The 27,811-nt window shown below is 42.7% G+C and overlaps 1 protein-coding gene across 1 annotated transcript; it reads left to right on the forward strand.

Annotated features, from left to right (window-relative positions):
• The first annotated feature begins 2,989 nt into the window (after positions 1-2,989).
• Positions 2,990-8,424, forward strand: SHISA2 (shisa family member 2). The gene is made up of 2 exons (XM_090275706.1): positions 2,990-4,087; positions 7,533-8,424. The coding sequence occupies exons 1-2, from the start codon at positions 3,739-3,741 to the stop codon at positions 8,084-8,086; spliced, it is 903 nt and encodes a 300-aa protein (XP_090131832.1). The 5' UTR covers positions 2,990-3,738; the 3' UTR covers positions 8,087-8,424.
• Positions 8,425-27,811: the final 19,387 nt, after the last annotated feature.

Here is a 27,811-nt window from a genome sequence, read left to right on the forward strand (position 1 = left end):
TTTCTTTTTATTTCTTAAGGAAGGAGCAGGACCCTCTTAACATCTCCCATTAGCACCTCCTATAGAGAAGCTCAATAAGTATTTGACAAGTTATTTTATAAAATTTCAATATAACATACCAAATAAACAAAGAAAAAGAAAAACAGTCAGAAGGAAGGGTAGAGTGATCTAGAGGATCTCCAGCACTAAAGACAATTCTCCACCACATAAAGTAACTATGAAACAGGCCTCTCCTTGACCTTTGAGGAATAAAGGGACATAACATAACAATTAAAAAGAGGATGCACTTGCTCAAAACTTCGCACTTCCAAGTTTACCAGTTGCGGACTAAATCATGAACTATTTGGGAAGAACTCTTTTTGTATAAACTGTGGCACTACCAGGTCACTAAGTCAATTCCAATAGGAAAACATTCAACATTTCTTTCTTCATAAATAAACTCTGACAAATTGTGGGTGTTTTGGAGAACACAATAAATGAATAATGGAAGGAAGTTATGATATACAGTCTGAAGAAACGTACAGTTCTCTTGCATTAATTTTTTTCCCAAAAGGAAAAAAGGTAAAGTATTAACCCTCTGAATACCATACAAATCAATTTATGGGGCTATAGGAGAATAATGATACCTAGCCATCTGGTGATTGGTATAGAATTCACAGTTAATCCTTGGCTTACTGTAGTGAAGACTGTGGTGACTAAGAGCATGGAGCGCTGGCTTTAAAGTTGGCTAGAACTGGGTGCAGTCCAGGCACACTGACAATTTTTATCTGCATCAATTAGGCAAGTTAGGGAAGACAGCAATTATGTCTCCTTCATAGGGTTGTGAGGATTAAATGAGACTAGGCATGTAAGATTCAGCTCAGTGCTTGGCAGAGAGTAAGCCCTCAATGAACATTAGCTAATCATATCTTCAAAAGAAAAAAATCTGAAAAACCAAGCCTTCCCTCAGTTTCTTGTGGTCTGATTGTAAATGCCATTCCTCTGATCATTTTTCTCACTTCCCTGCCCTCCCCATCCCCCCAGGTTATGTGCTTAAATTGACTTTGTATATCACATGTCATAACTTTTTTAAAATCATATTTGTACTATAGTTGCTTATTCAGTTCTTTGTCATCCTTTCCAATATCTGTTTTACTCCAGAGACTTGAAGCTCTGTTTGTAGGAAATAGCCATGATGTCTAGCTTCTCAGTGAATCCCCAGTACCCAATACAGAGTATACTGTAAGCCCCTAGCATGTACTTGTTGAATGAATAATTTTATATTGAATTTTTAAAATTTACTTACTTGTTTATTTATTTTTATTTTTTTACATTTTATTTATCCATTTATTATTTTTAGAGAGAGGGGAAGGGAGGGAGAAAGAGAGAAACATCAATGTATGGTTGCCTCTCGCACGCCTCCAGCTGGGGACCTGGCTGGAGGCCTGGCCCACAACCCAGGCATGTGTCCTGACTGGGAATTGAACCAGTATATTGAATTTTTTTACTTACTAGGTTAAAAATGTTAGTGGTTGGTGCATTTAAAATAACCAAATTAACCTGCAAGGAAATAAAGTGCAAGGCTGGAGAGAGGTTTAATGAGAAGAATAAGGTGTTTGAGGAGGGAGGTGGGGAGTAGGGTAGTTTTTTCCTCTAGATTTGATTTGGTTGGTGTGTGTGGAAGGTTGTCAACCAGGTGTGAGTCTGCGCATTTACTAGGCATACACAAGTGTCTAATGGTTGTTTGAATAGCAGGGTCTTTGCTGTGAATAAAATTGTTTTGCATTCTGTAGTCTCAGACTTGGAAGGGGCCATAGTAGTCATCAGACCCTGTTCCACTTTCAAGATGAAACTGAGGGCAGCAAAATGCAATGATTCTTTACTGGTAGGGCTGAGCCCCGATTTCAGGTTAGCGGATTTCCAGACCACGTCGGAAGGGTCACTAGTTCCTTTAAAAATAATCACTGCTGCTTTAATAGCATCAGCACCTGTTGTTTCAGCTTCCACAAGAGAGAAGCTATTAATTTCTCCTCCATCAAAGCCGAATTTCTCGTCTGTCTGAACCTTGTTTTCTTCTAACTGCAGCTGTCTACACCACTAAGAAACGGGCAGGCCTCTCTGCTTGAATCCAATAAACTGCCACGCCCCAATAAAGAAAGAAAAAAAGCGACACAAATCGCGCCGACAGTGGCCAGTCTGTGATGTCTTTCTCAAACTGTCTTCATTCCACCTTGGAGAAGCCTGGAGCCCGCCAGACGAAGTCCTAAGCGTGTGAACGCTGCCACTAACGTCCGAGTTCTCCCGCGATCAGGACATCAGCTTCTGGAAGCGGAGAGAGACAGTTACTTTGAGTGGCAACTTCATTGTCTGCAAAATGTAAAATAATTATAATCCACCTTGGGGCAGTTTTGAGAATCAAACCGAATCTTGAATGCCAGAGATCCTCAGTAAGCAAGTTTGGTTTGCTTCTATTAATGTTGCTGTTGTCACTGCGTTAGCAAGGCCGAGGTTGCTTAAGTTGTGTATTGTCTCGCGCCTCTTCTAGCCTGCAGCCGCCGTGGCGTCGGCACGGTTCTCCTCCACTCCAGTGCGAAGGCGAAGGGCTCGGGCGTCCCGGGACGGCCGGGGAGAGGGAGGGAAGCCCGCGCAGCACGCATGCGCGCCCGAGCAGCCGCCAGCCCCTCATAAGAGCGCAGCGCAGCGGCTCCGCGAGCGGAGTCGGAGCTGGCTCGGTGCCGGGCGTGGCGAGCGTGCGGGCGGCTCCGCTTCTTCCGTATTCGGGAGGAAAGTTCTGTGGGAGGCGCCCATCGGTGCGCACCTCCTGAGGGCGCCGCGTCCAGGGAGAGAGAGGGGAGCGGGGGACAGGCCTGGCGCCCGTGGGAGCAAGCGGCAGCGGGAGAGGAGGAGAAGGGGGGTGGCGGAGCCGGCGCGAGCTGCTTGCCTGGACCGCGCGCAGCCGCCGCCTCCACCGTCACCGCCGCCACCGCCAGCCGGACAGGCTCCCGGGACTGCGGCGGCGGCGCGCCAGCCCCTCGCCCGCGTCTGGGGCGGCTGCGTGAGTTGAAAGGCTTGGCCCCTAGTCCCGCGGCGGGGGGCGTTGGGGCTGCACCCCGGTGGGCTGCCGGGGCGACGCGGCAGGAGCCATGCGGACCGAGTTCGGAGCTGAGCAGGCAGAGCGCGGCCGGTTGCTGCACTTGCTGCCGAGAGTCCTGTGCTCTCTGCCCGCCTTCTTGGCCCCTTCTCGCCACCGGAGAGGGGAATAAAGGAAGGGAGGCATTCCCTGACTGGTGCGCGGGATCCCGAGGCTCAAGCCCTGCGGCAGCGCCCTGGCTCCGTGTAGGCAGCGGCGTTCCCATCCGTAACACGACTGGAGGGATCGTCCCGTCCGGGATGCAAGGGGAGGGGCCTCTCGCGGGCGAAGCTCTCAGGGGATGCTGGACGGCAGCTCCGGGGGCCCTCTGACTCTGCACCCTCTGAGTCCCGTCAGTGCGGACCCACTATCAAGTCTGCCCTTTCCGGACCTGGCCACCCGGCAGCGGGAGGGGATGGCTTAGGAGCCTCCTGGCCCAGCAGCCCGGCGTCGTCGGCTCCCGGACGTCGCGGCGGAGGGCAGTGGCCCGCTCGGAAAGTGCCGCGGAAGAAACACTCAGTAAAGAGGTCCCAGCCTGAGCACCACTGGGACCCAGGTCTCGGAGGCCACGATTTACCCGGAGACTGAGCTTCGCCCTCTGGAGGCGCGCCGCCCGCGCCCAGGGTGCCATGTGGGGCGGACGCCGCCCGTCTGCCTCCTCCTCCTCCTCCTCCTCCTCCCGGACCGCCACTTCACTCCTGCAGCTGCTTCTGGCCGCGCTGCTGGCTGCGGGGGCGCTGGCCAGCGGCGAGTACTGCCACGGCTGGCTGGATGCGCAGGGCATCTGGCGCGTCGGCTTCCAGTGCCCTGAACGCTTCGACGGCGGCGACGCCACCATCTGCTGCGGCAGCTGCGCGTTGCGCTACTGCTGCTCCAGCGCCGAGGCGCGCCTTGACCAGGGCGGGTGCGACAACGACCGGCAGCAGGGCGCCAGCGAGCCTGGCCGGGCGGACAAAGACGGCTCAGACGGCTCGGCAGGTAGGAGCGCGAGCGGGGAGGAAGGTTGGCTTCGCCTGGACCGCACGGACCCGGGGAAAGGAGTTAGGGGCACTGAGATTTCAGAACAGTGCTTTGGACCAGGAGGTGGTGCCTGCGTTCTGGCCCAGCCATTATTGTGTACGGAATGGGGCATCAGTTCGCCGTCCCAGGTCTCAGTTTCCCCACCTGTCACCTGAAGAGTGGTTTGGCTCGGATTTTTGCAAGAAAACCACATGTCTAAGGCAGGGTGGGCCGCAGACAGCTCCACAATCTTCCAGCCTAAGGGCCCCCTCCCATGTGTCCTAGCTCCAGAGGTCTAACTTCTACCAAACGTTAATGTCTTGGGGTACCCGAGGAGACCTTGAGGGCTGGCAGAGGGGCACTTCTGTGAAGGCCCCTTAGAAGGAAGGCATCTCCTCAGGACCTCCTGTGGCTAACGCTCTTTACCAGACCCCCGGGACTTGCTGCTTGCTGCACTTCTCTCCTGCCCCACCTGGGCCTCTCTGGTTTCTGGACGGTTGTTACCATGTTGGACTTGCTAAGTGTGACATTAGAGCCATGCCAGTGTTGCTCTTTGTGGCTTTTTAAAAAATTATTATTATATTTTCAAATTGCCAAAGCTAGAGTTGGAAAAATAAACAAGTCCATGAAAGAATTTGATAGGTTCCACTTCCTCCACTCTTCATTAACCTCCCAGATGGCCTCCCTCCAGGGTCCACATCCATATATGTGTTTTTGGGAGGGAGGTTTTAGGTCAGTGTAGGGGTAGAGGTCAAATGGCAAGCTTGTCACTGAAAGGGCATCTCCTCTCTTTTGTGCAGCTGGTTATGTGAAGGACAGGACTGTTTACCAGCACATGGTGCCCTGGCTTTGAGCTACCTGAGCTTAGCACTGAGTGGCATCTGTGTTTACAGAGCTGGCTCCTCCTAGTTAGAGGCACCTCTTTTCAGTGCTGGTTCCTTTGTAGTCAAGCATTTTATTAGCAGGCTACTCCTGTTCCACTGCACTGAATCTGAAGAGGAGAACTGGGGGGGATTCCAGAAAAGGTGCCATCTTAAAATGCATGCTCAGCATTGCAGGGTGTGTGGCTGTGGAATAAAAAGCCTTGAGAAATGAGCCAAAGACAGAACTACTACTTCATGTGTCAGCTAAGTTGGGTTTGATAATGGCCTCTAAAAAGTTAGGTTGGCTTTGGACTGATCAGTAGGTAGCAGACTTCTCATGATATCGTGTGATGTGCATGGGTGTCTTCTTCACCTTACTTTTAAGTCCTTTATTTCCTGAAAATTATGTTGATATCACTTCTCTTCTGCACTCAAGAAGGACAAGGTACTTAATTAAGCAGTGCCATGGGCTTAGAGGAGCACTACATTCTTTACCCCTGTGTGGTTATTTACGCTTCCAATTAAAAATTTTGGAAAGAGAACAATTATTTCTCCCCAGAATTCATTATGTGGACTTAGGCTGCTTTCAGGTAGTTTTTGCTATAGTGTTTGGGGCTTTTTAAACTATTTGTTTTCTTCTTGACAGCATATTTAGGACTGGTACCCTAATTTAGAGAATGAAATATTTTAGCATGTGGATAGAAAAGCCTCCATCCAATGCTCTAGTATGCTGTAGTTAGCCTGGAGTTACTGTGTAATTAGAACAGTTCTACTGTCAGAAAGCCAGCTGTGCTGTGAACTGTAGTAAGTGTTTCTACCTGCCAAAGGGGCACTGTATATAAATAATGGTATTCACTCTGTTCAGCATTGATGATTAAGGAAATCTTCAAATGTCAGCTTTGGTTAAATACTTATAAAGTATGTTTTACTTATAAGGCATTATTTCTTCATGACTCCATGTGCTACTATATTATAAAAACACTGACTGCAGGGGATAGTTAAAGGGTACATCAGAGCTGTGGAAGAGCTGGGCTCCCTCCTGAGGTTCTGCCCTGTACCACTGAGCAGACACTGCTTTGCCAAGACCAGCAGGACCTAGTCCCTGTCCTAATGTGTTCTCCAGCCAAATAGTGAAGCACGTGCTCAGGAACCCATCTATAGGCAGGTTCTTGGCAACCTGGGGCGGGGGGTGTGTGTGTGTGTGTGATAGAATTCTACAGAAGTGCTCCCAGGCATTCTGCAGGCTCCTCCTTCCTGATGCTTTGCCTCCATCAGCTGGTGTATCTTACCCAGCTTCTGGAAGCTGTCTGTTGCTATCACCATGGCTCTCGCAAGAGTTTTTAAAGTAAAATAATATAAAGTAGGAGCTTGTTACCAATTTTAGTAGAGTTATTTTTATCTTTTATGGTTTTATTTTTCAGAATAAACCTCACTTGTTAAATATGGTGCCCATTGCTTTATATTCTGTGGGCTTTCCCTGTAGCGCCTCACACAGAATCCAGTGTCTGAACTCCAGAGTAACTGTTCCTCCTCAGCCCTGCTGGGCCTGCCTGCCGCTTCCTGGCTCAGTGTGGCCTCTCTCCTTCCTGGAACCAATGTCTTGTTGCTTCCACATTTGTTCTCCTTAGTATCTTGTTCTATGCTGATCCGATGCCTGGAAAAGCTTCCCTGCACACAAGTCACTTGCTATTTCCACCATCCCCTCACCCATGCTAGGCCCAACTCCCACCCCCCACCAGGCTCAGCTAGGCAAGTGTGTAGAGTTTTTCTTACCCTTCTTTGACCTCAGTGGCTTACAGAGTCCTTTGGGAAAAAATGGTCATGGCTAGAGTCTGACCTAAGTTTTTGATTTACTTGCCTCTAGGAAAAAAAAACAAAAACAAAAACTTGCTACAATGAAATATGGTAAAAGGAGTTTGCAAGGAATGTAAATAATTTGCTGGGGGGGGGGGGTCCTTTTAAATAATTTCGACTTGCCCTGGCTGGTGTGGCTTAGTGGATTGAGTGCCGGCCTGCAAACCAAAGGGTTGCCAGTTCGATTCCCAGTCAGGGCACATGCCTGGGTTGCGGGCCAGGTCCCTAGTTGGGGGCACGAAAGAGGCAATCACACACTGATATTCTCACCCTCTCTTTCTCCCTCCCTTCCTCCCTTTCTAAAAATAAATAAATAAAAATAAATAAATAATTTCAACTCATTCCTTGACCGATCCTAAAACTCTCTGACTTAAGTTTGGACAACTCAGTTATTTTACGGATTTCAGAATGCTCTTTAACCATAAAACACATCTTTTTGCTAAATGCAGTTGGTGAGTCTAGCTGTAAATATTAACAGTTTTGCTTTGGGGGCGCTGCCCCACCATGTCTGTCAGGCCCTCCCACCTTTCCTGAGCACTTGGTAGAGGATAGTGCCTATTATGGGCTGCTAACGAGTGCACAATTGGCCAAGCCTGGGTCCTTCAGTTCTTGGTGTCGCTGCTGCTCATGTATGATCTCCACTGCCAAGCACTGATTTTTATTGCATATTTATAGTGAATCATAATGCTATGCTTTTTGTCCTCCAGTCCCCATCTACGTGCCGTTCCTCATCGTTGGGTCCGTGTTTGTCGCCTTCATCATCTTGGGGTCACTTGTGGCTGCCTGTTGCTGCAGATGTCTTCGGCCTAAGCAGGAGCCCCAGCAGAGCCGGGCCCCGGGGGGCAACCGTTTGATGGAGACCATCCCCATGATCCCCAGCGCCAGCACCTCCCGGGGGTCATCCTCCCGCCAGTCCAGCACAGCTGCCAGCTCCAGCTCCAGTGCCAACTCTGGAGCCCGGGCGCCCCCAACAAGGTCACAGACCAACTGTTGCTTGCCCGAGGGGACCATGAACAATGTGTATGTCAACATGCCCACGAATTTCTCTGTGCTGAACTGTCAGCAAGCCACCCAAATTGTGCCCCATCAAGGGCAGTACCTGCATCCCCCATATGTGGGGTACACGGTGCAGCATGACTCGGTGCCCATGACTCCTGTGCCGCCTTTCATCGACAGCCTGCAAACAGGCTACAGGCAGATTCAGGCCCCCTTCCCTCACACTAACAGTGAACAGAAGATGTACCCAGCCGTGACTGTGTGACTCAGGGTGCCAGCAGGTACCATTATGAGATCGAGGACAACAGGGAAGCTGTGGACTTGGCAAGGATTCTCAGAGTGGAGGTCCATGCATGATGGTGGTGTTCATGGCGCAATTCTTATGGGTAGCTTCACTTGTCCCAAACTGTGTAAAAGCATCTCTCCCTGAATTAGCTTTTCTGGATATGTTTCATCTCAGTGCATGATTGAGTTATGATGGCAAAGGGCCTCACCTGGAGTTGCCTGTGTTGTTACTGATGGTTGTATGACAAATGCTTGAGCCTAAGTGCCCTTGAAGTATGGCTGTCAAAGAATTTTGTAAACAGATAGATTAAGGGTTTTTATTATTATTATTTTTCTTTGTTTTTTACTGTACCACATCAGAATACCTGTTCCTTCCCTTTTCCCTGGGTAAGTTTTATATAAGCAACCAAGGTTTAGGGGAAGGTGTTAAGAACACCATTATAAAAGGAAATCCAATTTGAACTCTATGTGATTAGTCATTGATCTCAGTATGTCACAAGCATTCTTAACTTCATTGTAAAAAGACATATATATTGTCTATTATGGTGCTTTTTTGTCTACTTTGTGCTTTTATACCTTGTGTAGAGATCTTATTACAAAGTGACTTTCTACATTAAAAAGAGACTGAAAGAAATTGTATAGTTACTTAACTAATGACATTTCAGAACTCTGGAGTTTTAATCTTGAAGTAAGTGGGTGGTATAGTAATAAAGCCATTCATCCCTTTCTTGATTGTATCATCGAATTTTCCAATTTCACACTGACATTTGAGATGTAATTAAATGGTTTTAATATTGAAATGATAAAGTGCCAACCTGCTACTTCTCCAAGTTACATATGGCTTGGCATTTCTTTCTATTTGGTTTTTAGATCCCCATGTCTACATAGGACCGAGTACTGTTCTCATAAATGAAGATCGGTATTTCTGCCTAGATCTGATAAAACATTTTCTTGTTTTCTCTATAAATATCAAAGAAATGCTTTACAAAGGTTGAGGATAGCTTCTCAGCCACAATCCAAGACTTAAGATGAAATTTAAACCATAAATACTATTTACTTTGCAAATCATAAGGCTTTTTATACTCTTGTTATCAAAATGGCTTATTTTTCAGGCAATAGGGACTATTAAATCAAGATAAAAGCTTTTCAAAGAGATATTGCCTTTCTTCCCTCACAAAGTTAGTTCTTATTTTTTCTCTTTTAGTCCTCAGCAAGCACTGTATTCATTACCAGCGTTCTGAATTACGAAATTCAAGTGAATTTGTATATTGTTTACTTATAAGAAATAAGTTTAAGTGTGTGCAAGTAAATTTCCAACTGCTAGCAAAACCAAGATTTGTATTTAAACCATTATAAAGTTGGTCTTTTACATATTTATGTCAATATCTGTATTTCTCTTATCTACCTATCTTCCATCCCTCCATCTATCTATTTATCATCCATCTCATGACTGAATAATGTAAAATCATTGTTGGCAATTGCTAGCAGCTAAGATACTCCAACTTTTTTTAATAACCAAGTGTGGGAGAAAATCATTTTACTTATTAATAAATAATTTTATAGTATGAATTCCTAGAGGAGTTGGTTTTTTTTTTTTTTTTTTTTTTCATTTTCATCCTACTTGGTAATTTTAGATGGTCTGTTAAACCTGTTACTAGAATAAAATTGTTTAACATGAATAATTAGTGCTTTCTAGAACCAAGAGCCTACCTTTAAAAGTAATTAATATATGAGAAGTTTATATGGATATTCCATGAGTCAGTGATGTTATTTTACATATTTCATGCGAGTGTTGATAGCACAAAAGTGATAGCTCTCTTGGGATCATATTATCAGGCTACATTTTCTTTGATGGCAGGATTCTGGCTTATCTAAGGAAGTAAAATTTCTAGGAGATTTGACGTGAAGGGGACCTTAGAGATCACCAGGGTAGGGATAATTTTTTCAATAAGGAGCCAGAGAGTAAATATCTTAGGCTCTGTGGACCTTTGGTCTCGAGCAACTACTCAGTTCAGGTGCTGCAGACAGAAATTGCTATAACCCAAACAGCAGGGCTGGGGTCCAGAAAAACCTGATGGATGGACACTGAAATTTGAATTCCATACAGTTTGCACATGTCACAAAGCATTCTAATTTTATCTTATTTTATTTTATTTTTTTATTTCAAAAGGCAAAAATCATTCTAAACTCTTGGGCTGTAAAACCAGGCAGTGGGCCTGATTTGCCATTGGGCCATAGTTGGCCAATCCCTGATCTAGTTCCTCCTTCTCTGATGCAACATTCTGGACAGCCTTTTTCAAAATACAAGGATGGGGGTGCTTATGTAAGAGTGCTTGCTTCTTTCATACTAAATTGTCCAACTTTTCCTCTTTTTCTATGTGGTAATTAAGTATGATAAAAGCAAAAATGTACTTTAATAAATGACACGAGTTTTTCACTTAGTCCTACTTGGTCTTTCCAGAAACACAACATCATTAGATGCACCCTCAGACCTTTTTAATTTTGGTAAAAACTGGAGTAATTTAGCAGCCAAAGGAAAAAGAAATTCAAATACCCAGTTTAGGTATATCTTCCTTACTGTCATGCAATCAGAACCCATGAGGTGTAATTTACACTCAGTAGAAATATTTTAAAATCTTGGGCAAATAAAAATGAGCAGTTACAGGTGGGAAAACAGTTTGCTGCTGCACATTTTTGTCTGTATATAAAACTTTGGTGCTGGCTCATGAGAGTTCCGGGGGAATCCTCTATCACGGCGTGCAGGAAAGAAAAACACTTTGATTTTGAGGAAGAAGAAATTAACCAACTCTTTATGTCCATTTAAGGGCTCAGAAACACGTATCTCCTATCATTTCCTATGTAGCTGGAAAAGTAGAAATTTAACAATATCAGCAGCCAAAGTGGCGAGAAGATCAGTAAGATTCAAGTATTTGAGTTTAGCATACTTACTTTGCAAAACTTACCTTCCACTTCTGAATACACTCCCTAGATGCTTGACAAATGAAATATTTCATTTATTATATTTACTTTGACCTCATTTTTAAAAAAAAGAAGCTCGCAGTTTTATTTTATGAATTCCATGATATTTTCTTGTTTTGTTACCAATTAGGATTTACGCTTCCTTTGGAAGCATTTCTTGAGGAAACCATGAAGGTTAGAACGAAGTTGGCAGGGACAGGCAGGGCAGATGTTTACAAATGGACCAGATACAGGGGAGAAGAGTGTAAATGGTGCTAAAGTTGGAATCAGAAAGAGTTTTGAATAAAAGTTCTCTCTTCAGTTTGGACCCTGCCTATAACTATGCTCATCTGTAGTCCCTTTTCTTTCAGAGACTTCATCTCTGTTTCCTACAAATTCACAGAAGTCTTTTGCTTATAGTTTTCGTCTTCCCACATATATCCTCAGTGGTTCATAAAAAGTGGTTTAAATGAATGAACACACTTGTTTTTAGTTGCTTAAGCTTCCTAAATTCTAAAAAAGAATACACTTGTTTCTTGTTCATGGACTTCAGAAAGGAGACTTCTCATTCATGTAACCTGCTCTTCCTCCAGGTCAGCCAGAATGGCAAGCATTAAATTATGTAATGTGTATTTTACTACCCTGTTCAGTGCATACCTTTGCTCATGGGAGGCAAATAGGGGAGCTGGTGAAAACTCTAGGATGGGCAGACAGAAATCAGACCGACCCTGTCAGTCATTAGGATGGAAAGCCAGCCGCTCAGGCACCTGCCAACCCGGCTGGATTTGCTAAGGTCCTGCTAAGTAAGTAATGTATCAACACTAATGGCTAAGTGAAGTTTCTAGGACTTAAAAAAAGTATGATTACTTTCCCAATTTTGCTTATTTCCCTTGTCTCTAGGAGAAAACCCAAGGTGTCCAAGGAAGCTGCAAAATCATGAGTGGAAGAATCTCAACACAAGAGTGGCTGGTAGCAGTGGCTTTAAAAACTCAGGGATGTACTTGGGAGCCCAGAAACAGGTCTGGACCCGGCCATCAGGTTTGTGCTCCACTTCTATAGTCCTATTAATTTTTAACAGGAGAACGCTAAATATTACAAGGAGGAATAAATCATGCATCTAAATGAGAACACCATTCCTCATCACTCAGCTTCAATCCTCCCCTTCCTCTCCTTGCTTAGATGGTGGTCTGAGAGACCACCATTTTCATTCAGCCCATTCATTCTAAAACTCCTGTATAAAACATTTCTTTGCCTTCTAATTTTGTTTTAAATTTAAAACACGAATTGTGATTGACCCAAGTGCCTTTTTAAGGGGCTGAGTAAATGAAAGATGACAAAAAGTTGTTAGAAATTATTAAAATTTTCCCCCAAATTACAGCAGTACAATAGGTAAATATCTTTTAATGCATGAATTTGCATTTGCTTTTCTTTACCTTCTGTTCTGGATAGACTGACTTATTGGCAAGAAATGGGAAAATAAAACCTTGGACAGTTACTCCTGCTCAAGATGTTAGGTATTTTTGAACATTAGTTATAACTCCACAACCCCATGACAGAATCACTTTGAGATGAAATGCAAAACTTTATGTAGAGAGTTGGCTGTGAGGGTCATTTTGCTTTTCACACTTCAGTTTTCAGAATGCTTTCAACATACTCAAAATGGAAAGATCTCCACTCAAATCAAGAACAAGAAATTTAAAATTAATGCTTTTAAAATAACTTTTAAAATAAAACAATAAAAGGGGTAAAAAGTTTATGATGGCCACCTTAAGACTGATTTTAAACATAAAACTGTATCTTAATTTTAATCATCTTGAAGTATAGGTTTTTCTATTTAGAAAAATCATAGGTTACATAGACATTATTTACTCAGTAGATATAACAGATGTAGAAGACTGATTGTCATCTGCAACAAGTATATAAAATTCCACATGTGTGTATACCTATGTGTGCAGAATGATCACAGGAAATTTTGAACAGAAATAACTTATTACATGAGGCTATCTCATCCTAGACTGTCTTCTCAATTGTTGACTAATTTTTTTAAAAACTTGAGTTTGCTTGCAGTGCTCAGCTTTCCTTGCCTCATTGTAATCGGTTCTATCGGACTTCCTTTGAAGTTGGACAGACTTGGGTTAGAACCCATTTTCGCCACTTAAGGTGTAGCCTTCACTGTGCTTTCCTGTGTCTGAACCTCAGTGTGCTCTCTATCAAAGGGTTGACGTGAGGACAAAGGGTATGACATAGGACAGTGCTAGTGGTATCCAATAGGTTTTTATAATACACATATAATTTAACTTTTCAGATATTTTTAACATGTCCAATACAGAGAAATACAATTTTATATTGAAAATATGTCAAACATATATAGCTCTTTCTGTTAGAACTAGCTTAGGAGAGATTCCTTATTTTTGTTTCAATAATAGTCAGTTTTACCTGGCTTAGCCTGAATTTCTGTGTTTTAGGTTTGCCCAAGAGACATGTGCAGATTTGGCCTTCTCTGACCCTTGAATCAATACCACCCTTTGTAATGCCCTAGGCACCCCGTCTTGTTTTTTCTGTACTGTTGCTTTGTAAAGTCCTCCCTGTATCTCTACTAGGTTTGACTATTCCTACTGAGTCTCCCTAGTCTGCCACTTGGCACCTCTCTGCAGCAATCAGGTTCCAGTAAGGAACATAGACTGAGTTATTTTATTTTAATTTTCTTCTGACATATAGCCTCACACAGCAGAGCACATAAATTTTAAATAAACAGCTTGATAAACCATCACCCAGATGAAGAGAAAGAGTCCTGTTGATAGCTCCCTTCAAAGATAAGGGCTTTTCTGATCTCTGTCATTATAGATTAACTTTGCCTGGTTTTGAACTTCATATCAATGGAATCACAGAGTATATACTCTTTTGTGTCTGACTTCTGTCATTCAATGTTATGACTGATGTTGAATGAAGCAGGAGCTTGTTCCTTTTCATTGCTGTGTAATATTCCATCACATGAACGTATCATAATTATTTATCCATTCTGCTGTTGATGGACATTTGGGTTATTTTCAGTGTGGGGCTGTGAGCAATAATGCACTTAGGAACATTTTTAAACATACGTTTGGTGAACATAAACACTTGGTTCTCTTGGGTGGAATTCCAGGGGTGGAACTGCTGTGTCAGGGTAGATGTGTATTTGCATCAGTAGACGTGGTCGTTATCACATCAGTTATTTATAACAGAGATAATTGGTATAAGGAATTGATTAAACAGGTGTTAGGAAACTGAAACAGTAAAAGGGCACACTAAGAAAACACAGAGAAAGAAACAAAGGAACAAAGGGAAGAAATGGTGGAGGGGAGTGTTAGAACCTAGAATGTTGACGAAAAGTCTCTGTCATGTTCCCTGAAGGGGAACTTGCTAACTGGTTTCCCCTGGGAGACACAATGAGGCTGATTCTGGAAATGTCAAACATATTTTTAAGAGCTGGAAGCAGGTACCAACTGTGGCTGGGGTGAAGCCTGTGACTTTGGAAATCAATAGCTGGCACCCTGCAGGCTGAGGCTCTGCCTTGGGCTCTGAGTGGCTCTGATGATTATCCTCATCTTGGGATGCGTGTGCTTCAGAGGATTAGTCTCCTCAGCTGCAGCTGTGCATCAAGTCAGCAGGGTAACCTAACCCAGTTCACACATCCCACTGCAATGCAAACTGAAAACTCAATGCTCCATCGGAGTTGAGTGTGACAGTGTTCCCTGGGCAGTTGCACCGGTGGGGACTTCACAGGCATTTTAGGACATTCCTCCAGGAAAAGCACGGACTTTGGAGAAGGTGAAAGTTGGATTCAAGTTCCTCTTCCATCCTGGACAACTGTGTGAGAATTAAGGAGACCATTCTGAGCTTCAGTGGCTTAGAATGGGATTCAGGTCACATGTCCTCACAGGGCAGTGGGGCAATAAAGTGATATAATGCCTGCTCCTGAAAGGATATTGCTTCTGTAGGCTCCTTGCCTGTGCTCTGGCTTATGTAAGTGGGAGGATTTGGGGTTAAATTTTAAACCATCTTTATTTTTCCAGGCATATTAAATTTTTATTTGCATAAATAAAATTAAACTAATGTTACCAAAATAATCTCAAAGGGTAAGCTGAGTAAACTAGGCAAATACAACTTAAGAAAGGTGATTAATAAAAAACATCGAAGAAATGAATACACAATTATTTGGGGGAAAAATTTGATGCCTTGAAATTAAATAGTATGTCTTTCTTGGTAAAACAGTATGTTATATCTGTAAAAATGTTTTTCAGTCTACATATTTGCTTTTTATTCCATATTTTTTCTGAATTAAAAAAATCCATTTATTGACATTTTCTTTCCCAAACCAAGCTTCAAACTCCCTGAAAGCAGAGATTGTTCTTGATCATAGTGGCACAGTAAAAGTTGAACCAAACTGGCTTGATTATTAGTAGAAAGCTATGGACAATTTCCACTTTAAAACAATGTTTTTCTAGAAAATGAGCTGAAAGTTAAATGTGCTAAAGCCAAAAATCTGATTCTCACATTATAAGTGGGATTGCCTTTTTCAATGTAATCATTTGGACACAGGTTTTGACAATATGTTTTACATGTGTTCAAAAAAAGGTTTTCTTTATAGTTGAACATATACTTCACAGGTTTAAGCTGATCTTCTGATTAAAGCTTAATAGTATCACCTGACAATTCCTTTATTTGCTTTATTTTTTAAATAAAATAAATATTTGACATAGAATCTTGTGTAAATTTAAGGTGTTCAACATGTTACTTTGATAAATTTACATATTCAGCCATAGAAGGAGGATATCCTGCCATTTGTAATAGCACGCATGGACCTTGAACATACCTGTCTAAATTTGCTTATTTTTAAGACTTTTAAATTATTTCATTTTTTATTTTTCAATTACAGTTAACATGCATTATTATATTGGTTTCAGGTGGACAACCCAGTGATTATAAGTGATCATCCCAATAACTGTTGCACCCATCTGACGTACATAGTTAACAGAATATAGATTAGTGACTATATTCCCAGTGCTATACTTCACATTCCCATGACTATTTTGTAACTGCCAACTTATACTTTTTAATCCCTTCACTTTTTTCACTCATCCCCCGAATCCCTCTCCCATCTGGCAACTGTCAAAATGTTCTCTGTATCTATGAGTTTGTTTCTGTTCTGCTTGTTCATTTATATTGTTATTTTTTACATTGAATTGTTGATATATATATTACACACACACACACACATATATATACATACATATATATTTGCATTTTATTGTTTATGTATTTTAAAGATTTTATTAACTTACTTTTAGAGAAAGGGGAAGAGTGTAAGAAAGAGAGGGAGAAAACATTGATGTGAGTGGGAAGCATCAATCGGTTGCCTCTCACATGCACCTTGACTGGGAACCAAACCTGCAACCCAGGCATTTTCCCTGTCAGGGAATCAAACCAGCAACCTTTTGCTTTGCAGGACAATGCCCAACCAACTGAACCCTATACCTCTTGCTAAGTTGCCCCAGGTCTGGCACTAGCAGTAGCCAACCTTGGTTCATAGCTTGGCCTCGCCTGGGTACCTCCAAGCCAAGCATAAGTAGTAGCCATCTCTTTGTAGCTTATGCCGTGTGAAACCAGACAGAACATAGGCAGTGGCTGACCTTGGATATGTCAACAGCAATCAAGGCTCAACTACAACAAAATGTATACAAGCTCACAGAGTGGGTGCACCTCAAGTATCCAGCCTGAGTAATATGGGAGGCTGTGCTACTGGACCCTACAGGACACCTACTACATTAGGCCACTCTACCAAGCCTGGGACATATAGCAGCTCTACCTAATACAGAGAAACAAACACACGGAGGCTTCCCAAATCAGAAGACTAAGAAACATGACCCAAATGAAAGAAAAGAGCAAAACTCCAGAAAAAGAACTAAACAAAATGGAGACAAGCCAGCTACTAGATGCAGAGTTCAAAACACTGAATATAAGGATGCTCAGTGAACTTAGTGAGAACTTCAACAGTATAAAAAAGGGCATGGAAACCATAAAAAAGAATCATTCAGAAATGAAGGATACACTAATTAAAATAAAGAACAATTTATAGGGAATCAACAGTAAAGTGAATGAAGCTGAGAATGAAGTCAGCAATTTGGAATATAAGAAAGCAAAAAACAGAACCAGAACAGAAGAAGAAAAAACAATAATAAAAAAGAAAAAGAGGTTAGTGTAAGAAGCCTCTGGGACAACTTCAAGTGTTCCAACATAAGAATGCAGGAAGGAAAAGAGAAAGAGAAAGAAATTGGAAATCTATTTGAAAACATAATTAAAGAAAACTTCCCTTATTTGGTGAAGGAAATAGACATGCAAGTCCAGGAAGCACAGAGTGTCCCAAACAAGATGGATGCAAAGAGGCCCACTTCAAGATATATCATAATTAAAATGCCAAAGGTTAAAAACAAAGAAAAAAATTTAAAAGCAGCAAGAGAAAAACAGTTACTTCCAAGGAAGTCCCCATAAGACTGTCAGCTGATTTCTCAAAAGAAAGTTTGCAGGCTAGAAAGGGATCAGCAAGAAATATTTAAAGTGACAAAAAGCAAGAACATATAACCAAGATTTCTCTATCCAGCAAAGCTATCTTTTAGAATCAAAGGACAGATGAAAACCTTTCCAGACAAGAAAAAGCTGAAGGAGTATATCAGCACCAAATCAGCATTATATGAAATGTTAAGGTGTCTTCTTTAAGAAGAACAAGAAGGAGATAAAAAATATGAACAATAAAATGGCAACAAGTACTTAACTATCAGCAAGTGAATCTAAAAACACAAAAACAAAGCAGCAGACCAGAAGCTGAATCATAGATACAGAGAACATTTTGATGGTTGCCAGATGGGAGGGGGTTTGGGGGAACTAAAAATGTGAATGGATTAAGAAGGACAGATTGGTAGTTACAGAATAGTCATGGGAATGTAAAGTACAGCATAGGAAATGGAGTAGCCAAAGAACACATATGCATGACCCATGGATATGGACAATGGTGTGAGGATTGCCTGAGATTTGGGGGAGCTGGGTGGAGGGGAACAAAAAGGGAAAATAGGGACAACTGTAATACATAACCAATAAAATATAATTAAAAAGAAGAAAATTTAAATCTAATGAAAGGTATATTGGAACAGAAAAAACTCCGTTGAATGTCTAAAGATCAATATTCATTCCGCAATCATTTATTGAGAAGTATCAGAACTTTATTTGATTCAGTGACTTCTCTATTTCACAGTGTGGTTATAAGAAAACCCTGCTTGATAAATGGTATGTTAGTTCACATTCATCTCTATGGTTAGTAGAAAATAAATTGGCTATGTTAGAACCTCATGACTACAATCCACCTTGGACTACATTGCATATGGTGGTGTTCAATGCATGTTTGTGGCCTTGATTTGCTGTAGAGAGCAATACAGAGTGACACACCACATCTGGACATCATTCACAAGGTGCTTAGTTCCTGAAATGCATGTACATCTTTTTACGTTGTGTGCCTGCTACATGTGTTGTTGGGTTAATAGTCCAGAGCCCCTCAAAAATTGAATAGGGTGAGAATAAGGTCTATATTTGATCACATCTTATCAATTGGGAAGCAGTTGCAAAACCTTTTCTTAATTTAATATTTACTGTCACCATCATTGATTATGCACTGGTGAAACATTTTACAGTTTAACCTTATAAGGTATTTTCACATCAATTACCTCATCCTGGACGAGACATTCTCCTTCCCCCTGAGAGTCTCCCTGAGTCCTCAAAGTGTTGTCTCATCTCCACACTACCTTAGTAACTTGTACATACTTCATTTACCACATTATGGTAGAAGAAAAATGGCTACAAATTCTTTGAAACTCCTTCTATGGAGAAGTGGGTGTCAGTCACTTTGAATCTGGGTGGGCTCTGGGACTTCTGCCTTACAGGCTGGAAGCTTCTACTTCTTGTCTCTTAGAATACTCTCTCTGGGAGCCTTGAGCTGACACATAAGAAATCTGACTACCCTGAGGGCACTACAATGGAGAGACCATAGGGAGAGGCTGAGACAAGGTAAGAAATGGAAGTGTCCAGGTAGTTCCTGCCAGTTAAGTCACCTCCGCTGAGGTCCCAACATCATGGAGCGGCGATGGATCATTCCTGCTGAACTCTGGTCAAATTGTACATTTATGGACACTAGAAATGATTGTCATTCTTTTTTTTTTTTACTACACTAAAATATACATGGCATAAAGTTTACCATTTTAACAATTTTTAATTGTTTCAGATCATTGGTATTAAGTACATTTACATTGTTGTAAACCATCATCACCGCTATCTCCAGAATTCTTCATCTTCCCAAACTCAAATTCTTTACCCATTAAACACTAACTCCCTGTAACCCCTTCTCACAGCCCCTGACAACCACTTTTTTACTTTCTGTCTCTATGAATTTGCCTATTCTTGGTATATCATATAAGTAGAGTCATATAATATTTGTCCTTTTGTGTCTAGCTTATTTAATTTAGCATAATGTCTTCAAGTTTCATCCATGTTATAACATGTGTCAGAACTTCCTTCCTTTTTTAAGGCTGAAGAATATTCCATTGTCTCTACAGACCACATTTTGTTTATCCCTTCATCTATTGATGCACATTTGTGTTGTTTCCGCCTTTTGGTAATTGTGAATAATGCTGTTATGAGCATGGGTATGTAAATATCAGTTGGAGTTCCAGCTTTCAATTCTATATACCCAGAAGTGAAATTGCTGGATCATATTGTATGTCTGTGTTTAATATATATATTTTTACGAACCCTGTTGTTTTAAGCCACTAAATGTTAAGGTGGTTATATAATAACAGATAATATTTTGTTCATTTACATGTCTATCTTCCTTCCTGGGTTGAATTCTTTGGAAGCTTCATTTTTCTGTATTATTAGCATATAACAGCATGCCTGGAACGTAGTTCTGAAATGAGTGAATGGAGATTCTCACAACCAGATGTGATCTTAAAAGTATTTATCAATCTGCCTGGCAGGTATCACCACTTAGTTGCTGGATTGTGGAGAGTTTCATCTGCCTCTTTACTAATAGAAAAAGTGGCTATTTATCAACTGATATGGAAGTACTTCGATATTTTAACAAGCAATGGAGTCGTGCCAGAATGGATGTAGCCTGTCAGCCCTGTCATCACCATTGTGCATGAGGAGGTAGGGGAGGTTTATTCTCAGTCCTGTAGGGGAAAAAGTTGAGGTGCAGAGGAGTTAAATAACATCTGCAAGGTCATGAGGCTAATAACTGGCCAAATTTCTGAAGACAAGTGCTTTGATTCTAAGTCCATTTTCATCCCATTATACAAGCTGCACTGTGCACATGTGGTAATAAGGGCCTGATTGTGGGGAAGTTGATAATCTTCTTGGAGAGATTGGCTTTTGTATGTAAAATGCATACTATTAAAAAGGGACAGGTCCACAGTGCCCAGGCACTGTGTGGTGCAGGGACGGGAGCACCATCTTCTGAGAAGGGTTCCTAGATGAGGCTGACTACAATCAAGCCTCTAAGGACAAGAAGTCTAGGGAGAAGAAGGGAGAGTAAGCAGAGAGACTGGATAGGATGGTAAGACTGGGTGTTAATAGACGCAAGTCTGGGTGAGGAAGACATTCTCCTTGGTGAGCAGAAGGACACCTTTCGGTGGGAAAGGAAAGAAGATGTTGTCTTTCCCTCCAGGTCACTTATTTGTATGGCCAATTGGGAGAAATCCAGACACAGAAAAGTTTTAAGAGTTTGTTTGGCAAGAGACAATGACCTTTGTAGGGTAAGACTTAACCATCCACTGGGGAGTCACATATCTAGCCCTTGCATCAGCCATGGAGCCTGAATCTAAAGGCCATTGCCATCTGTCATAAACTGAATGTTTGTGTCCTCTGCAATGTGATGGTCTTAAGAGGTGGGCCTTTTTGGGCAGTGATTAGGTCCTGAGGGTGAAGCCCTCGTGGATGGGATTAGTGGCCTTATAAAAGGCCCTGGAGAGATGCCTTAGACCCTCTGCCATGTGAGGCACAGTGAGATGACCACTGTCTCTGAACTGAGAAGCAGGCCCTCACCAGAAAAACAACCTGCATCTCGGACTTCCAACCTCCAGAACTGGGAGAAATAAATGTTTATTGTTCATTAGCCACTTAATCCATGGCATTTTTGTTACAGTAGTCCAAGCTGGCTAAGACATCATATATGCTGCACGACCTGGTACCTGATTACATACCCTGTTGTTTATTCTCTCTCTCCCTTTAAGTACACGTTCCAGGGGGCTGAGAGATTGACTTGGTTCACTGCTGCACCTCCAGTGTCTGGAAGACACCTCACGTTCCAAAGAGCAGTCAGAAGTGTGTCCTTGGAGTGGTTCTCCCGGCTGAAGCTCCCTGGGATGAGAAGGTCTTGCTTGGCACCTGCATAGGAACATACCTGGACTGCAAGACCCAGTGCTCTCCAGCCTCGGCCTGACGCTTGAGGCTTGTCCTTGGGAACAGGGGCCCTCAGCAGCTTTAGCAGAAAGGCTCCAGGTTCTCAAAACATCTAGCTGTCTGGTCAGCCAGCACTGAATGGTCCTGGAGTACTTTTCCTTTAGCCTACTCAGTTGCCAGAAGCGGGTTTTCTCCTGTCTCCGAAAATAAGAAACAGGTTAAGCCCTTATATACCTTCTATGGCATTGTTGGAGTTGCTTTGCCAAATTCTCAAGGTTAAGAAGAATTTTTTCTTTTGTACTCTTGTACATTTGTGTCTTATTTATTCTTTCCCACAGAACCATTATGCGTGCGTGTGTGTGTGTGTGTGTGTGCACTTATGAACACAGATTCAAAGCATCCTGAACATCTGAATGGGCCTCCTTCTTGTACAGGTAGTTTCAAGGGGCTCCCCGATCTTCCTGCTCCACAGTGTCTCCAGCAGCAGCAAACTGATTGGAGCTTTTCACCAAATAAATTAGAAAGCGGGTTTCAGCTAAAATATTGAATAAGTTTGCTTGGAGGTGGACTCTGTTACGAATAAGTAAGGGTCACTCTGCCCCCATTCTCCCTATCCTCATCCAATTTTAAATGTAATATTGAAACAATTTCAAAGGCTTTTTCTTGGGCTGTCTTTGTAAGTAATTGGCAGGCAGCTTCTCTTAAGGACACCGAGAAGGGACAAAAGTGACTTTAACATCTTTGTTCATAGCTAAAGGGCTGTTCTGTTTTGGCTCACAGCATCTGCACATACCCTCCGTGCAGGTAGGTCCCTTTGGAAAGCAAGGAGGACAACTGCCCATCCCCCAGCCATGGGCAAGATGTGTTAGGTCAGCAGAACTTTAAATCAAACAAATCTCAGTGTATACACAAATACCATTTTGAAAGTTGGGGGAAAATCAGGAAGTGTTTCTTGGTAATTTAAAATATTTCAAATGAAAACAGCTTCTTTAGAGTAGGAGAGAGAGTACAGGTAGCACTAAACTGTGTAAACAACTCTAATGACAATGATATAGAAACTCCTGGGACAGACCCTTTCACTTCGAGGCTCAGGCCAAGGCTGCTGTTATAAGGGTAGTCTGTGCACCCTTTCTTTAAGCATTCATCACTCTGGAATCCAGAGTGAAAGAGTTCATTCCAAAAGAGACGAATAGCTAAAGACAGGGCTTTGAGGCCGACCCTCAAGAGTTTGAAATTATTTTATTTATATATGTGGCCTACTTTCAATAAAAGAAAGTTTGATATTTGGGAGCTAGACTCTGTGTGTCTCCTACTTCTAGCTTTTGGTAGATGATTTTACGTTGTAATCTTTTAGGCCAGAGCTCCATGTATAGCCCCAGTTACAACACTGCTTGACTTGCAACAATAGCTGGAAAGTTCCCTTGAAAGATTCGTATGTGTATGTGGAAGAGAATGCAGGCAGAAGGCATGGAGCTGGAGTAGGGTCCTGTCTTGTGCCCTGTTGTTTTGATATGCATCTTAATCCCTCCCATTATATCTATATCTCACATAAACAGTTTGAAAATAAATAGCAGAATATGAATGATTTTTCAAAGTATACTGAATTTTTTCAAAGAGAAAACTATTCTAAAGAATATTGCTTTAGGCAGAAATTTAGGGCCTGCAAACCATCTTCAGCTGCTAGTACCTCTCAAAGGCTCAAGTTTACTCTGGTGATCAAAAGTGAAGGATGACATTTCAAAACATCACTGTAGCAGCCAAGACAGATTTTGGAGACACGACCAAGAAATGGTGAAGGTTGGAATAAAATACTTCACTGTGGATGGTAGTAAATCATTTTCAGTTTTACACGGTTAAAAAAAAAGTCCAGGCTTATGTAGAGCAGAAGAAAGTCCACTTCCTGCTCCGCTTTGAGCTGCGTCGCTCTGCCCAAAAAGCTTGGCGGCCTGGCCTCCTGGCACTGCCTGCGCCTGGACTACTGAGGCTGTGACTGTTGGCCACATCCAGCTGTAGGAGGACACAGACTCCGTGGGAGGAATCAGTCAGCTAAGGGAGATGGTATTAAATTTGAAGTGGGCAATTGAGAGGCTTTTTGAGTTTCAGACTCAAGCCTCTGCAGGGAACCGTCTCTCATAGGCTCTTTCCTGCCCTCTACCCTCAGGTTCTGGCCTCACCGCACGCTGGGGTAGCATCGAGCTGTCCAAACAAGCCAGGCGGGCAGGCCCTAAGCCAGAGCCTGAGCTAGTTTCAGTGAGGAAGCCCTCACTCCGTGATCACAAGCTGATGAGACATCGCAGCCTCCAGCTCCCACCTCGTCCAGTGGCAAAGCGGCCTCCACAGTGTGGATCGTGGGCTCCACAGCAGTGGACGCTGAGCTGAATGGCTTGTTGTGTTCCTACAGGGAATGAGCAGAGCACCCACCACACTTTAAAAAAAAATAATGTCAAGAAGGAAAACTTACTTCTACCCTCTTAGGTTCTATGGCTGGTCTAAGAATTTAACTGACCTAAGGCAGATTAATAGAAGAGCATACAAATTTAATATTTTTATATATACATGGGAGTCTCAGAAAGAAAACAAAGACTCCCAAGAAGCCGATAGGCTCCCAAACCTATATACCCTTTTATACAAAGATAAATTGTGGGTATGTAATGAGACAAACGCACTTGGGCTAAGTGGGAATGGACAGTGACTAGGGAACATACGGTGGAAACCAATGGAGGGTCAGGGCTATTTCAGTATGTTTGTTTGTACAGGTCCATTCCAGCATTGTGCCCAGGCTCCGGTGATAAGAACGTTCTTCCTGGTGCCAAGAGGGCACCTTTCTCAAAGGAAATGTACAGACCACTTTCGGGCAGAAGGAGGAAGGCAGAGAACTTTCCCTGCAGTTGGTGATGCTCAAGTGCCTTCAGCTCAAAACAGTCAATGTGCCAAAGCAGCATATTTGGGAGCACATTCTGAACCCCTTTAATACCAGTGTCATGAGTTCATGCTTGGTGACAGATTTTGACCTCCCCACATTTCAGTTTGCAGATAAACTGTGATGAGCTAAAGGCAGTAAAGTAATTGTGAGAAGAAGACCTTCTAGGCACAAGTTTTTTCTTTGCATGATCAATCCAGACTCAGCGTGACTCCTCCGACCCTCTTCTGATAAAGTGGGCAGTCCCCCAGGAGCGCACACCAAGTTCAGGTTAATCTGCAATTCAGATTCCTCTGCACTCATGCCATTTACCAGCAGTTCCAGCTGGCAGCCTCCAGAGCATATACATAGTCTGTACCTACTGAAAAAAACCTCTGTATTAAAGTCTGACGTCCCTATGGCACCAACTGCTTATTAGGAGAAAAAAAATTCCAAAATAAAACATGGCCCAGTCATTTACCTAAACAAAAGATTTATTTGAAACAGGTTTGTGCAGACATACACCAGTCAACAGGATTGATCAAAGCCACAAATCACTACATTTTCCAAAACCTCTAAAAATACAAGTAAATGCCCTTCATTTGTATTCACTCCAGGAGGGAACCCAGCGCCACTATAATGTGCTGCTGTAATTTAACAACCAGAGGACATTAATAGGACGTGAAAATGGTAACAGTTCGAGAGGGAGGGAACACAAAACCCCGTACTCCACCGAAGTGCTCATGGCTCTGCTGGGAGCCAATTAAATGTGCCCCACAGCCTGGCTCCTCTCTGCATAACCAGATTAAAACCCCCGCATCACAAATAATATTTAAGCAATCTGAGCGCAGATGTGACAGCAGACAGGAGAGTGCATGGCTTTGCTTGCACGTGAGAGACACCACAAAGATGTTGCATTGAAACAGCGATCCAGTGACCAGCAGGGAGGGCGAACCACTGAGGTCGCACACCCGCTGCGTCCGGCTGGCCCTGTGGGCACCACCCCGCCGCTGGCCCTGCAGCAGCTGCCGCACTGCCCTTCAGAGGGAAGACGGAGGCAGGCAGCACCGGGTGCTCCTGAGTTCAGCCATCACTGGCAGCATGGGAAGGGAAGGTGGGTGAGAATGTCAGCCCTAGCACTGATTTTATTAATGAAAACTCTGAAGTATATCTCCTTGCTCAGCGATTTTGTTGAAAGGAGCAACGCTCTACCACTGGGCAGATTTTCTCTTGCAGTTTTTGTATTGGTGTTTACTCAGCCACCCAGCACCAAACTACCGTAAGGAATGTGACTACATCCAGTCCCAGCGGACCTAGCTTCACATCCTGATCTTTGGGCTCTCTCCCTCTTTCTGGCTCTTTCTCTTCCACACTGAAGAGCTTGCCTGTAAAAGGCTCTTGATAAGCTCTCTTGACCCCTGAGTTTCCTGGACAGCATTATTTGGATAGCGCTATTACTTCAACTTTCTTCTTCCGATTTCTGTCATAAATCAAAGCCACCTGACACGTTGTTCCTGGCTTTTAAAAATAACAGGTCTCCTTCTTTCTTTAGCCAGGTCAGAAGAAATGCCGATGGACTAATCTGGTATGGTTTTTTTGGTCTGATGCCTGAGAGAAACAGCAAAGTAGCTATCTCTAAGGCAACCAGGGTAAGAGATTGTCATTGGAAAATGAGCCAGCCTGTGTGTAAAAAGAATCATTCTTTTGTGTCCCCTCAGTTAGGGGAGCAGAGGTGTTTGTCAGACATGGCAGCTACGCATTAGGTTAGGGGTAAGGAAATGGATGAACTTTCTCCTCTCTTATGCTTCCATTTCTTTTGTAGCTTCTGGCCACTTTGATTTATATTGGTTTAGTAGGCTTTCCTTCCCAGTGAAGACTGCACCCTGATTCACAACTCATTCATACCCCCAAAACGAAGAGAGTTTTGAACATAGCACCAGTAAGGAAGGAGCTTTGGCATTAAATGAAGCGGTTGTGACCGGGAATGGAAATGTGTACTGTGGGACAATTCAGGATGCTAAGAAAAAAATACATGAAGAGTGCAAACACCAGGTCAACTATTTCAGGTCTAGTCCTTTTGGGAATACTTATTAATATATCATTATGGGGAATCCACGACCCACGGAAACCCTTCTAGCTGTTCTCCTTACCCTTCAAGATGGATAAATGGCTAGAACGAGGCTCAGTACTCTTCCCCAAGGCTGCCCTGAGACAAACAACTGCCCTCAGCCCATGAAGAACCAGTAACAAAGCCAACTGATGTGTGCTTCTGCCTTTTATTGTGTGGGTGGGGTTATTTTCACTATTGTATTTGCCAATTTAAGCATTTGCATAAAGAAAGTATTTAATGAATATGGTGGGGGATGCCACCTTTTGACTTGACCTGATAAACGCCTTTCTTTGCCAAGTTATTATTTCAGGCTCTGCTTAACTATAACCACAGTTTCCCTGTTCACATTTTTTATGGATCCCAGGAGATGAAGGCTACATTTCAAATGCTGAGGCTAAATCACGCCTTGAATTACATCGGGACAATGACCCTGGGCAGTAATTCAAACCCTGGCTGAAATGTGTGCAGTTTTTTCACATGTTCAAAACTAAAGACAACTTTACCCTAGAGCAGAGTTTTGCAAACATTATATTCAACTTATAATCTAAGACATAAATCCCTAAGAACAAGAATATGATAGAAAATTATCTTCCTTGTGGCTCAAAAAATAAGGGTCATTGTTATAACAAATGGAGATTATAGACTATAGCTTTATTTTTAAAAGTCAACCTTAAAGCCAGTAATATCTATGTCCATATGCATTTTCAGATGTTAGTTACCTACACTCACTTTTTTTCATTATTCCTTGCTTCTTGACAAGTTATTACTGATTTTCACTGCCAGCTCCCTACAGCAAGACCTGAAGCCTTGTCAAGGAAAAGAAAATGTCAACACAGTTCTCAGTCTTGCTCTACTGAAACCCAGGCTCACGTTTTAGGATATTAACCCATGAGTGTTAAAGAACACAAAGCACAGACCCCATATACTGTACTGATCCAGAAAATGTCATCACATGTGTACATGTGTGTAGGAGATGGGAAAAGGTATCACTAGTCGAGAAGCCTGGAATATTCTGGCTAGAGACAAGAGAGATGCTTCAGCTACATCTCCTGTTGTTACAAAGCCAATTCTGATCAGCAGTGTAGTGCTAATCCAGACAGCCAAGCAGGAATGGTTGGGTTATTCTGCTCTCTTCTCCTCCCTTTCAATGTGCACTTTCCATAGCCACCCTTACCTACCCATGCTGGTGTGGAGTGGAACTCAGGACCAAGGACTCCGAGTGGCTGATCTCCTTCTGCAGAGTCAGCAGAACGGGACAC

This window comes from Furipterus horrens, unplaced genomic scaffold (genome assembly GCF_987537825.1).
Source record: "Furipterus horrens unplaced genomic scaffold, mFurHor1.1.pri manual_scaffold_4, whole genome shotgun sequence".
Classification (NCBI taxonomy): domain Eukaryota; kingdom Metazoa; phylum Chordata; class Mammalia; order Chiroptera; family Furipteridae; genus Furipterus; species Furipterus horrens.

Excerpts from the sequence above, each read along its gene's own strand:
- SHISA2 (XM_090275706.1), top strand. The coding sequence starts at position 3,739 with ATGTGGGGCGGACGCCGCCCGTCTGCCTCCTCCTCCTCCTCCTCCTCC. Across the intron at positions 4,088-7,532 it reads CGGCTCAGACGGCTCGGCAG|TCCCCATCTACGTGCCGTTC; the intron begins GTAGGAGCGCGA and ends TTTGTCCTCCAG.